The 13,362-nt window shown below is 46.8% G+C and overlaps 2 protein-coding genes across 3 annotated transcripts; both read left to right on the forward strand.

Moving 5' to 3' along the window:
* The first annotated feature begins 901 nt into the window (after window positions 1-901).
* Window positions 902-4,938, forward strand: LOC113218438 (sialin-like). Of its 2 annotated transcripts, none has more exons than XM_026438798.2 (10): window positions 902-1,003; window positions 1,315-1,516; window positions 1,703-2,015; window positions 2,322-2,406; window positions 2,833-3,053; window positions 3,570-3,716; window positions 3,801-3,933; window positions 4,026-4,181; window positions 4,273-4,358; window positions 4,447-4,938. In XM_026438798.2, the coding sequence occupies exons 1-10, from the start codon at window positions 994-996 to the stop codon at window positions 4,705-4,707; spliced, it is 1,614 nt and encodes a 537-aa protein (XP_026294583.1). In that variant the 5' UTR covers window positions 902-993; the 3' UTR covers window positions 4,708-4,938. The 2 variants fall into 2 exon arrangements, with proteins under 2 accessions (XP_026294583.1, XP_026294582.1); XM_026438797.2 differs by having other exon boundaries at window positions 918-1,003; window positions 1,312-1,516.
* A 451-nt stretch (window positions 4,939-5,389) lies between these two features.
* Window positions 5,390-12,494, forward strand: LOC113218429 (dyslexia-associated protein KIAA0319-like protein). The gene is made up of 18 exons (XM_026438787.2): window positions 5,390-5,546; window positions 6,238-6,521; window positions 6,597-6,751; window positions 7,081-7,333; window positions 7,431-7,629; window positions 7,722-7,913; window positions 7,998-8,226; window positions 8,320-8,548; window positions 8,626-8,770; window positions 8,866-8,977; window positions 9,056-9,213; window positions 9,323-9,513; window positions 9,612-9,711; window positions 9,790-9,932; window positions 10,005-10,182; window positions 10,271-10,372; window positions 10,471-10,650; window positions 10,731-12,494. The coding sequence occupies exons 2-18, from the start codon at window positions 6,246-6,248 to the stop codon at window positions 10,880-10,882; spliced, it is 2,994 nt and encodes a 997-aa protein (XP_026294572.1). The 5' UTR covers window positions 5,390-5,546; window positions 6,238-6,245; the 3' UTR covers window positions 10,883-12,494.
* Window positions 12,495-13,362: the final 868 nt, after the last annotated feature.

The raw sequence follows: 13,362 nt of genomic DNA on the forward strand, positions 1-13,362 counted from the left end.
GGGGGTTCGAACTTTCCTACCATACCGCCAATAGCGTTGTTATTGATAACAATGATTCGCCTGATAAGACGCGAAGATCGAGCGGGCTTTTGGGGGGAGTGGGGTGGCATGAGCGATATTGCCGGGGAATGGGTGGAGAGGGAGGCGTGCGCCGGAGAAATACACAGGTAGGGAGGGCGAAGGCGAGCAGGTGGGAGCAAAGATCAGCAGTTTTTATTTCGGTCCTTCCGGAAACGGGTAGGAACCCCCGCGGTGGCTAAAACAAGCCTCCGCGCGCGGAAGGCGAAGGGCAACCGCTTGTTGCTCGCCTTTCGGCTTCCTCGACTGCCTTGACTCGCTCCCCCGCCTCCAGCGACACTGAGGGCACACCTGCCACTCACCCCTCCCACGCGCCGTTCCCCAATCCAAACACCCTGGGAAAAGCTGCATGTACAAATTTAAGAAAGAATCGATATCGCTGTGTTTTTGGATGGCTTGGAATAAGTGAGTCGAGGCAGCGGGCGGCAGCCGCGCAGGCTGATTCGCTCGGGGTCCCGACTACATCCGTATGGTTAGACTGTGCCGCATGCGCGCGTGCGAACGGGTTGCCTACTCAATCGAGCCGCAAGGCGCCCTATGGTGAGAGATGATACATGCTCCCCCGCCGTTCGTACGTAAGTATGAACGGGTAAAACCTGATGCATTCTCTAGACATACAACTTATCCCAAAATTGGCCGAGCGACTGTTAAGAGCAGTTACCATACGAAAACCAAAACGAAAGCCAAAACTCATTTTAGGCAATCCCCGAGACTATCTGTACCCCCTCATCGCCCTGCCCTCCTCATCGCTCTTTTCCGTTTGGTTTTTATTCGCCTATATTATCAAATCGCTGATAAAGACACCTGCCCGCTCTGCTCGGGCCCCGCGGGCTGGGCTGGGACCGCAGGCCGGCGGCGGGACTCAACCGTTCAAGTAGCACGTCTTTATTCCGAGCGCACCGTCGCCGAGTCAACATGGGGTCAGGTAACAGACAGAACGCGCCCCGCCGCGGGGAACGGCCGCCCGCGAGATGAAGCTGTCGGGGTGACGCGACGCGGGAACATCTCGGGTGATATGAAATGGTTTCGGTTCGATCGATCGATCGATCGATGTGCCTCGGGCGACGACGACGACTGGCGATGTGCGATGATTCCTGCCCGAGAGTGATCCGAAAGTGGGGCGTGTGGTTGTTGATGGGAGTGATACAGTGTGTGCCTGGCCGTTCGAGTCCGGTGCCCTCTTCGAAGTGCATCATGATCGCCTGAAGCTGCAGCACCTCGTGTTTTGTGCAGCAGACTGCGTGACTGCCCGCCGGGTGCTGTGGGTGCTCGTGTTCTTCGGCTTCGCCGTCAACTACATGATCCGCATCAACATCAACATCGCCATCGTGGCCATGGTGCGCGTCCCGAAGGCCAAGGACGGCGCGGCGGCGGTCGTCGGCCAGTGCGTTCTCGAGGAGCAGCTCGCCGCGGCCGCCGCGAACCACTCCACGACCGAGTAAGTACGCGGGGGCGGGGGTGGCCAAGATTAAGTTGTCAAAACGATAAAGCGCGGCAGAGGATGTGGCATAGGTCATTCCCAAACAAATGGCACAACAAGGGAAGCGATCGATCTCCGCCAGAGCTGGACGTGTGCAGCGCTGACGATTACCGAACGGCACACGTTCCCGTCGTCTGTCTCCAGGGGCATGCTGACCCGATGGAGCTCCACGATGACGCCCCTCGGCACGCCCGCGCCGCCGGCCGGCCCCGGGGACGGGCTCGACGAGGGCTTCGACTGGGACGAGCGGCAGCAGGGGCTGGTGCTCGGCGCCTTCTTCTGGCTGCACTGGGCGATGCAGGTGCCCGGCGGCGTCCTGGCGCGCCGTTACGGCACCAAGCTCGTCTTCGGCCTGGCCAACCTGATCCCGGTGCTACTCACGCTATTGGTGCCCGTGGTCGCGTACTGGGACTACCGCGCGCTGCTCGCCATCCGCTTTCTGCAGGGCCTGATCGCGGTAGGTGCACTGTAAAGACTGTTTGTATAAATTTTACCAGCCACTAAGTGGGGACATAGGTTGGGGATTTGCAGTACCGGGTGATTCAGAGAAGACGCAGGTGCAGGTGGGTTTGCCTACCCCCGGGCGCCATAGCCCCTTGGTTAGGCAAACCCGCCCGCGCCTGCGTCTTCTCTGAATCACCCGGTACATGGTTTGGAGATTTCCTACACTGCAATGGAAAAATATAGCCTTTGCAAGCCACGTGTAGCTCGACCCGTTGAATGAAAAGGACGTCTTATTTTAGTGTGTCAAATTCGTGCCCAGGGTTTCGCGTGGCCGTCCATGCACAACATGACTGCCCAGTGGATTCCGCCCAACGAGCGAAGCAAGTTTGTCACCGCATATTTGGGTGAGTCGTGATTTAGGGTCGGGGGTGAAGCCGCCGAGCCGCCCGCGTAACACAAAGACTTGAAGCGTCACTGCGAGAAAGGAGTTTTACGATCCTTACACTCTCCCCCGCAAGGCGGGCTCACGCAAAGCTCTGAAATAGTAAACTTGTCACTCAGGAAGATGCCAATTCATCTACGATGCGTTTGCTAATCACTTAGCAGTAAACGAGACTTCCTCTAATCCCCACGATGATAACAAAATTGAAAGACCGCCCCGGCGCGGTCGCACGTGCATGGCCATGTGGAGCCCCCGCCTTACTGTCCCTGACTATTTTATTGCCGTGAATAATCGTCTTTCGAACACCACTCGAAACGCACTCGAGCAAGTGAGTGGCGAACCCCGACGTTTTCTCCAAGGCTCTGGACCATGGCCGTCTGCCTCTTAGGAAGCTCGGTGGGCGCGGCGTTGACGTTCCCGCTCTGCGGCCAGCTGATCCACACCTTGGGCTGGGAGTCGGTGTTCTACGTCTGCGGCGCCCTGGGCCTCGCCTGGTACGCCCTCTGGTTCGCCTTCGTGTTCGACTCCCCGTCCAGACACCCGCGCATTTCCGCGGAGGAGCTCACCTACATCACCGAGTCGCTGGGGAAGAGCGTCACTCAGAGGCAGGTCAGTGAGTGTCTTCCTGGGAGGAAAGAGGATGATCCAACGGGTTCGTGGGGGATCATCCAGAGAGAAAGACCGCCCTTTGCCCTAGCGAAACTGCCCAGTTCAGCCATTGCAAGCCCTCGTAGCGCCTGGTGGGTAGGCAACATATCGCCAGCAGTGCATGTGTGCATTGCTGGGTGGCCTAGCCTGAGTTTCGCAGGCGGCAAGCACCTGTAATCTCCCAAACGATTCTAAGACACCTACTTTCTGGGCGATCCCTTGCGCCAAAAAGTAACACGATATACGTATTTTTGTAAAGGAGATACAGGGCGTCCCATAGACCGCGTACTTGCCGATAATGCACCGCTTGTAGTTGTGTGTGCGAGTTCCCTACTCACACGGCGCCGCACGGCGCCCTAACCTAGGGCGCCATGGTGAGCGGAGCGACAGTGGGCAAGCTTGCTTGCCTTCTAGCTCTGCAGAGTGACAAATCATAGATATCTTTGTCAGTCTGCTCATCACTGCTCACCTCCTCAGATTCCCACGCCGTGGAGGGCGATCCTCACGTCCAGGGCCGTCTGGATGAACATCGTGGCGCAGTGGGGTGGCGTGTTCGGCCTCTTCACCCTCATGACGCAGGCGCCCTCCTACTTCCGGTACATCCACGGCTGGAACATCCGCATGGTAGGTGCAACATCGTCCGGCGGCCTCACCCCCCTCGCGGCGTGACCTCCCGTGACCTGGGTGATGACCACATTGTGGCCGCAGACGGGGCTGTTGTCGGGGCTTCCACATCTCATGCGCATGCTGTGGGCGTGGCTCTTCTCCGAGGTGGGCGACTACCTCCTGAGGAAAGGCATCATGTCCAGAACCAATGTGCGCAAGCTGGCCACATTCTCTTGTGAGTAAAATCCATAGGCCTCGAATAAGCCTCCACCGTCGTGGCCTCTCCGTTCCGTTCCCGCCCACACTCCGCCCCTCTCTGTCGTGCAGGTGACGTGGTCCAGGGGCTGCTGATCCTCTTCCTCACGTTCTCCGGCTGCAACGCCATCGCCGCCATCGTCTTCCTGACGGCCGCCACCGCGGCCCACGGCTCCGTGTCCACGGGACCCCTTGCCAGCATGGTCGACATTAGCCCAAACTTCGCCAGTACGTGACGTCGTCCTCGGTGTTCTGTGTCGCGCGACACCACCAAACAGACGATAGGCACGCTGTTCACGTTCATTGTGGTCTTGTTCAGGCATCATCCTGGGCATCAGCGGCATGATCTCCGTGCTGCCCGGATTCATTTCGCCGATCATCGTCGGCCAGCTCACGTTCCAAAACGTATAGTTCAAGCGATTTGGCAATAATTATTAGTCACCGTTGCAGTTGACGTGTTTGGTGTGGCACTGACGATATTATTATCCCGCAGCAAACCGTTGAGCAATGGCAAAAGGTCTTCGGCATCACGGCCGCCCAGGTCATCGTGTGCGGCGTGGTGTACTGCCTGTTCGCCCGGTCCGAGCTGCAGCCCTGGAATTCACCTTTCGGGTCGGACGCTCGCGAGGAGGCGAAAAACGGCGACCGGAACCGGAATGGCGTGTCCAGGGCTTCCCTGCCGTCCATCGTAGTCACTGGATCCGTGCACGAGCTGCAACCACTCAACGAAAAGGGGGAGATAACAAGACTGTGAAATTTATGTTAGATTTTTATTTAAATTGTTTTCTAATTGTAAATTGCTTGACCAAAGCATCTCCCGTCGAAGCGGTAACTACATTGTATCTCGACCGCATGGGGTCTGCGGACTGTTCGGACCCGTGTCGAAGTTGGTACCTAAATCAGTCTGTGCGGTCGCCAGCTAGGCGGGAGCTGTAAAGTGTACTACATGTTGACTGGGCTAATAAATCTATCGTCGGGCGCTCAACCTATGCTTTTGGTTTCCCTCGAAACCCCGGACACGACAGTAATGAACATTTCCCTATGAGCAACAAAACCAGCAAAACCAAACGCACGGCTCTGAGAGCGTTCGAAAACACAAGTGCGTGCCCGCGCCCCCGGGGCATCCGCTTCGGTGTTGAATGGGTTGCCTGCCTCTCAGGCGGCGACCGCGACTTACCACCAACTGATAAAACAAACCACGACAAGCGTAGAGGGTGATTATACTGTTTGTATAGCGTAACTGGCTATTCCACTTCCCAACAATTACCCCGGCCGGCCAGGTGGCGGCTGTCAGGAGTGCTGCGAGCAAACCAAGCAAACTGAAGAGGCTCCTCCAAATTTTTCATACTTTGTTAGCCTCGCGCATGGCGTTTACTAGTAAAACCAATCACAGCGTAGCATGCTCTTCGACCGACACTGCACATCTCACACTACGGTCTCTACACACCACATGACTGGGAGGGAGGGGGAAGGCGAGTGGGCGAGTGTTTGCGTTTGCGTTTGTCAGTGTGTTTCGTGTGTCTCGTCTGCTCCTGTCAGGCCCGTTCGTTATGGTGGGCCGACACCAAATATTTCTCTCCAACTTCAGATAAGGCAAGTAAAACAATCAATTTGTTTCTCAATGAAAGCTTTGAAACCAAATTGGAGTGTGTCAGGGGAGCGATTACAATTTTTACCCTGAGATCTCTAAATTACAAGGTTAGGATCCGGTCCAGCAATATTTTTTTGAATTTCTTCCATTTGAAAACTGTGTGTCATTTCAATACCTTTAAATTAATTCCCTGAATATTTTCACTTGTGTACTGTGACATTAAACGTCAAACTATAAGTAATTGAGTTTGTCAATTATTTGAAACTTGTAATATTTTGGTCTAATTGTCACTAATAGAATTTAGTATTTGTAATCCGTGTATTTTTCAAATGATTCGTTGATGCTAGGTAGCCCAGAATATTGTTAATGTGTTTCGTTTGGTTTTCCACTGAAGTATGTAGTATCAACTTGACTCTGTGAACAATGAAGGGTGATGGTTGGCACATGTACATTAGGATTTAATCCCATTCACAGCTGCAGCTAATTAACTCCTCAGTCTTTCCCTCACTTGCCCACTGTTTCTTATTTCCCAGACTCAATTTTATTTTTCTCTCTGTCAAATGCACTTTTCCTGCCCTCTGTTCCAAAAATTTACATTTTGTCAAGTATTATAACGCAATTTTATAATTGTATTCTATTGAGATGTATGGTGGGGGAGAATCGGTGCTAATTGTTTTCTTTTTGTGGTTTTAGACAAAATTATGGCTGCCAATGAGCGATTAAATGTAGTATTGGAACTCTGTGTAATTCTGATACTTCTACTACAAACATGCTCTTCACAATTGGGCAGTAATGTATGTCCCAAGTCATATCACAAGATATTTAATGACGTAATCCCAAGAAATGGTACAGGCGCTGGAACATACACAAAACAGAAGGACGATGGCATCAATGATTGCATATATTCTTGTTGTCAGAAGAGTGACTGCAATATTATTGTATACATAACAAAGCAAGATGAAGCTGCATGTTATCATGTTAGTCATGTTATGTGAGTTTTTGTATTACTTTAAAAACTACATTGTTGTAACATTTGTATTTTATTGATACAGGTGACATGCAATTCAAGTGTTCAGTGTCTTCCTGTACCACGGAAACGCGATAGTGCTGATACAACTATTACTCAAGTGGCATTAATCAGACCTGTTGATGACAATTCATGGTCCAGTCTTCTCACTGGCCTACAATCTAACAGTGATGCCTATCCGTAAGTAAAATTAAGCTTAGCCTTGAGTTAGCCTGCTGGTGTGTGTGGGTAGGAGATATCCTTATCTCAAACACAGGCTGTGCAAGAGAGTCAGCCAAGGAGGAGGGAGTAGAGATGAAAAAGGAGGAGAAGTGGTATAAATACTAATGAACCCCTCCTACTTTTGTATTTTCTAATCACAAGCTTCACGCATTTCATTTATTTAAAAAAAAACATTTTTAATGAGCAGTAAATTTTAAAAGTTTAATTTGGAGCAAAGAATATTTCCTTAAGGTTTGCCTTCATAATCTAGTAAAATATTGTTTTCACATTTCATTATTTATTTACAGGTACGATGTTGAATATGAAAGTGATCAGCCTACCGCCTGTGAAGTTGGAGTTGATAATATGTGTGGAGAAAATGAGAGATGTGTTGGACAGCATGATCACTCCAGAAATGGTATTTGTACTTGTGCTAGGGGTTTTATTCGCAACTCTGAAGGAGAATGCACTGTGTCTCCTGCCAGTAGCATACTATCTCGAATCACTCCACTTAATACACAGTTTCTTGATGAATCTGATCCAAACGACCCCTCTTTTCAGGTTTGTTCAACCTTATCCATTAATGAAACAACGGGTAGAAAATAAGTTTTACGACTACCATCTCATAATTTTTTATTGTTACTAATCCTTTTTTCAGAGGATGTTTCTGGAAGGGGGTTCATCTCAATTTCACTCCTCAGACAATTTTGGTAGAGATCCCTCCACCTCTTTGTTAACCTCATCATCAACACCTAAGCCATTACGCACAATTGCGGTATCTGCTCGTAATAAAACTGTTCAGCTTCCCGAAAATAAGGTTAAACTATCTGCTTACACTGTCCCTCTTGAAAAAGAAGGTGAGAAAAAGAACATTTTATACACCATTTTATGAAATAGATATGGTGTCTTTATTGTATTGGTTTGTTCTGTTTATTCCCTTGTTCATCAGGGGAGCACTTTACCTATGAATGGGTATTGCTGTCAAAGCCTGGAGGAGAAGATAGTTCAGGGACCATGAACAACAAAAATGGCGCTACTGTTGAGCTAAATGATTTGAGTGAAGGCTTGTATACATTTAATGTAAGTGTACGTGCTCAGGATGGCTTTGGCTCAACTCTAGTGAATGTTACTGTCTTACCTCGTGAGTATTACTAATATTAATGTTTGTGTATGTCTGTATGATTTAGGGTTTCTTATTGTTAAATTAATTAATTGATATTTGTAGCCAAAAGATTCAATCAATTGCCAGTAGTTATTGTGACTCCAGTGTCACAAATTGTCAAGAGTCCAAATCATGGTGCTGTTTTGGATGGCTCCTCAAGCACAGATGATGAGAAAATAGTGAAATGGCATTGGGAACTTCAGCAAGGGCCACTTGATTACAAATCCCAACTGCAAGACAGTCCTACATTGCAGCTAGATAATTTGTACCAACCAGGCAATTACACTTTCAAGTAAGGTCATCTTTGCTACCTTCTGTTTTTGTTTTTATGCCTCTTTTTTTTGCCTGTCCTCAGTCCATATAGAGTCAATTGGAAAAATTTCAGGCTTACTGTCACCGACTCAGATGGTGCTACAAACTCAACAACAGCTAACATAACCGTTGTTGCAAGCAAGGATTATCCTCCCGAGGCTAATGCTGGGGCAGACATCATTGTCCATTTGCCTCAAAACAATGTAACTTTGAATGGAAGCTTAAGTAGTGATGATCATGGGATTACCAGCTGGGAATGGACCAAAAGTGCTTCAGATCAGAACAAAGCTGTTGATATGCAGGTGAGTATGCCAGATTATGAGCACTGCATCACTCTGAACTATTGATGACAAAAACACAAATTTGCCTCTGTTTCCAGAACACCCGAACTCCATATCTTCAGCTTTCAAACTTGGAGTTGGGGATGTACACATTCACACTAAAAGTTATGGATACTTCTAATCAGTCCTCAGAGGCTGTTGTTCATGTTTTTGTTAAGCCACCTACAAGCAATCCCCCTGTTGGTAAGCAGTTGTTCACATTAATTTTCTTTCTCTCCTACTATTTTGTGGTTGGTGTCCTCTATGTACTAAAATAAAATGTTGTTTTTTGTGTGAAGTGGATGCCGGATCAAACGTGACTATAGCTTTGCCGCAAAACTGGGCTCTTCTCGATGCCTCCAAGAGCACTGATGATAACAAGATTGTTGGATGGAAATGGGAAGAAATAAGGTAAGGTCTCTTCTTTGCTTTGCTCTGCGGGAACCATTTTCAAATAAGCTCATTAACAATAAAATGTTGCTATTGCAGGCGTCCGCCCGGATCAAACTCTGTGGTATTCTCAGCACCAACTAAGCCACAAACAAATGTGACTGACCTTACAAAAGGAGAATATGAATTTCATGTAACTGTTACTGATGAAAATAACAATAATTCCACTGGTTCTGTTTTTGTAATTGTGACACAAAGTAAGCATACATTTTCTGGTCTTGTTACATTTTATATTATTTTATTTTATTTTATTTTATTGCCTTGATTAAAAATTAATTAAATGACTTTTCCTTTACTTTTTCTTAGATCAAAATGCACCTCCAAAAGCTAATGCAGGTGGAGATCAAACTGTAATTTTGCCTGCTAGTGTTGTTATGCTGAATGGCTCTCACTCCAGTGACGATTTAGGTATTGTTAGCTGGAAATGGACAAGAGAACCAGACAGTCTTGCTATTGGAAGAGTTCTTGGAATATCAGATACTACACCAATACTGATGGTATGCGTATTAATTAAAATATCATGATGAACTAGTATAACTAGTATATGGGCTGTTATTTCCTGGTTTGTACTTAAATTCTGGTATTATTTTTGTAGCTAACTGATGTTGTCCCAGGGCGTTACGTATTTAGATTGAAGGTAACAGATGAACAAGGTTCATCCTCTGAAGATACTGTGTCTGTGATTGTGAAACCAGGTAAGAGTCCTACAGCAATATGTGATATAAAAAGCAATATTGAGATGAGTTCTTTTTAAAATCGACATTTTCTTTTAGATCCTCTCCGTTTTCAACTGGTAGAACTGACCCTTAATATAGTAGGTGAGCAGCTGACAAAATCTCAAGAGGATTCTCTTAGACTCAAGCTTTCATTGCTTCTTAAGGATAATCCTGTTGTACAAGTTAGAGAACTTCGTGAGGTATGGTTGGTTTGATATCTATGTAAAATGAATCGGTTTTCAAAGTGTGTAATTATTCTTTTTCTTATCTAGGAGCATTACTCTGGTCGTGCACAGATGTTGTTCTATGTGGAAGATAAATCAGATAAAACAATTGTTCCTGGTCCACTTGTTGTGTCCACCCTTAAGACAAAGTTAGAACAAGATGTTGGGTTACTTGAACTGTCAGTAGCTAACATTCAAACTGAAATTTGCCAAAATAATTGTTCAGGTATAGCCAATCATAAATTTTTACTTTATATTATTGCTTTTCTAAATTATCTTGTAACAACCATATGAAAAACCTCTTGAAATTTTAGGTCATGGAGTATGTGATAAAGTTAGTAGGCTGTGCTTGTGTGAGGCATTTTGGATGCAAAATCTAATTCGAAAGTACTTAGGAGATGCGGAATCAAACTGTGGTAAGAAGTCATTCCAATAATAATTTTCTGACTCAATACTGAATTAAAAATTGTTAAACTACATTCTCCACTGATTTTTTTCTATTGAATTGTTGCAGATTGGAGTATTTTGTATGTTATAATTGGATTGTTCCTTAGTGTGCTTGTTCTCATCAGTGTAATTTGGGGTATAATCTGTTTATGTCAAAAAGTCTTCTCCCCAAAACAACTGAAAATCCGGAAACGGTACACTCCTGTTGATTCTGCAGAGGAAGATTCATCACTTATGATACCAAAATGTATGTTTAATTAACTAAGGCGTTAAGAAATCTATCTGCTGTGTACACTCTGATTATTTGCTCAATATTTTTGATTACAGATTCACAAGGGCCCCTGTTTACTGATTCAGACACGGATTCTGATGTGGTGTTTGAAAACCAGCGGGGCAAATTAAATGGTGACATTCTCAATGGAGTATACAAGAAAAAAGTTAAGAATGGGGTAAAATTGGGACGTCGTATTAAAACGTAAGATAACCTATCTTGATTTGGTAAAGAACTGACAAAGGACCATAGAACATAAGTGATGTTTTCAGTATTTTGGGGGGTAAAATGTGAGTTAATGCTCATAAACATTTTTTATGAATTCCACCACAGCTTGGCCTCATCCTACATTTAAGTTTTGTTCATCTCATCCCAGCTTCACTAGACCATAAGCAATCATTCTAATATGTTCTCCAACCTATTGAATTATCAATTTGTACTTTGATTTGATTGATTTATTGGACTGAATGGGGAGTGCGGTCAATAATGCCGATGCCAAGTGGTAACCCTGCTGGCTCAGGCCTCCCCTGGTCAACCTAGAAGAGAAGTGTTAGATTAAAAAATGATGACAACTACATTTAGCACACTTTTTGGCCAACAGGGGCAAGAAAGTGCAATAGATAGTTCTTGAGGTATGCTTTAAATAGTAGCGATGTGTTGTTGCGGACAAACCAAATAATAGTTAATATTGGTCAAAAGTAAGCTATCTATATTGTAGATAAACCCCAATAGAATTTGGCTACTCAAATCATTCCATTTTAAAATATTAATTTCTTTTCCTCCACATTTTGAGAGGGCCTAAGGATTCATTTTAAGCATTTTTTTTTAAAAATAAATCATCTCATTTGCTTTGAGAATGTCCATAGAAGACTGAAAAAAGAAAGAAATATAGGTTGTTTTGGGGGTGATGTATTCAAGAAGGATCTTGCAAAGTCCTATAGTATTTCATGACTACCTCATTGAGTCAAATGGTAGTCCAATTTTGAGTTCGATTGAACAATCAAATGCCAGTTTTTACTATAGCACAGGTTGTATTTTAGATCTAAGAAGCATCCAGTGTGTATTATAATGGTGATCTGTGTGTTGTGTACTTTATTTTTGTATGTTCAATTTCAAGTTTTTAATTATTTTATCATAAGTTTTGTATTCTAAATTTTATCTTGTCATTGTTGTTTTACTATAAGTTTCATATATGATCAAGCAAAGCTTTGGTTTAAGTAACATACATATAACATTTATTAAGAACTATAAGGACTACTAATTACTGATCAAATAGTAGTCTTCCTTAAGTTTTTCTGAAGTTTCATTCAAACTATTTTTATTTTACGTTTAATACTTTGAGAAGTTTCAGTGATATTTCATATTCCTATTGATTGTAATATGACTTTTGTTTTAAATTTTCAAGAGTGAGGAAAATTGAACAAATTTAAATTGATTGATGACTGACGTTTAGGGGAATATACATACTGTTGTTCCTGAAAATCTTGGCCGGTGCCCCTTCCATGCCAACTTATGTAAGGCTAACATACTGTACGTACAATACATAAGCTTGAGGTTTTTTAAGTTCTATTGTTATCCAACAAATTAAATGTAATAATCATTGTGTTAGTCACCTCCCTTTCTATCAGGGAAATCAGGGTAAATCTTGTGGTTTTTATTCACATTTCTGGATGTCACTTTACTGATGATGATGATGATGATGAGAAAGTGCTTCCTGCCAATGTTGAAACAAAATAAATCTAGTCATTTCAAGTCATTGTTCCCCTGGCTATGTGGGTGTCATGTCGAAGAGAGTTTGAAATAAACATCAACGAAATTGCTGTCCGGTGTTATTTTGTTTTGAACCTCCAGCGTTAATCAATCGATAAATCGTGAGACGCCTATCGAGTAGACACATGCTGCGTATGTCTATTCTAGCGTTCGCTTTCTCGCGCGGGGTTAAAAGGGAAGCCCGCGCTCGCCGCCGAGACGTCCGAAACCCCAGGCCACCCCCAGGAGCCCCCGCAGCCTTTCCGCCGAGGACCAGAGTTATCGATTGCCTGATGAGAGCAGCTTGTTGCCTAGGTATCCGGAACCCCGTAAACAAGCTTGGCGCCGTGGGACGTCGGCGCCACCCCGTCCCGTCCGGGCTCCAGGCGGGGGCCCGCGGGCGGAGCGGGCGGGGGCCGCGGGGGCCGCAGGGCGCACCGACCGAGCGACGCCTGGCGCCACGACGGCCCGAGGTCCGCCGGGGCGGCCAGGGCAGGGCGTCGCTAGGCGTCGCGGGGCAGGCCAGCGCCGCAGACTGGCGCCACGCCGCGACGCCCTGACCACCCCCTCGCCACGTTCCGCGCCCCCCGCGCCGCCTGCGCTCCAGCGCCCCGCGCCAGCGCCCGCTCCAGCTCGGCTGCTGCCTGGAGGCTGGGGCCGTATCGACGTGGAATTGGCTTATGATTTGAAGGGCCCGTTTCTCCACTCCCGCGCCTTCTGCCCTTTCCCCCTTGCCCGGGGATATTTTCGCCGACGCCCTTCTGGAGGCCATGTATGCCATTGCACCGCGGCCAAAAGCTGGCGGCGAACCCCGCGTTTCGGGCCGGGCCGCACCCACTGTGCGCCCAGACGAGGGACAAGCCCGCCTTTGTCCACGTCGGCATTGGACGTCGAGGTGCGAACAGGCCGCCGCGGCGCCACCCAGCCTGCGCCTCGACC

This window comes from Frankliniella occidentalis, unplaced genomic scaffold, assembly GCF_000697945.3.
Source record: "Frankliniella occidentalis isolate FOCC.00 unplaced genomic scaffold, Focc_3.1 Scaffold43, whole genome shotgun sequence".
Lineage (NCBI taxonomy): Eukaryota > Metazoa > Arthropoda > Insecta > Thysanoptera > Thripidae > Frankliniella > Frankliniella occidentalis.

Bases quoted from the DNA above. Each gene is read 5' to 3' on its own strand.
- LOC113218429 (XM_026438787.2), top strand. From the start codon at position 6,246: ATGGCTGCCAATGAGCGATTAAATGTAGTATTGGAACTCTGTGTAATT. The intron at 6,522-6,596 runs GTTAGTCATGTT...TTATTGATACAG, and splicing joins ATGAAGCTGCATGTTATCAT to GTGACATGCAATTCAAGTGT. The intron at 9,214-9,322 runs GTAAGCATACAT...ACTTTTTCTTAG, and splicing joins TTTTGTAATTGTGACACAAA to ATCAAAATGCACCTCCAAAA.
- LOC113218438 (XM_026438797.2), top strand. The intron at 2,407-2,832 runs GTGAGTCGTGAT...TCTGCCTCTTAG, and splicing joins GTTTGTCACCGCATATTTGG to GAAGCTCGGTGGGCGCGGCG. The intron at 4,359-4,446 runs GTATAGTTCAAG...ATTATCCCGCAG, and splicing joins GCCAGCTCACGTTCCAAAAC to CAAACCGTTGAGCAATGGCA.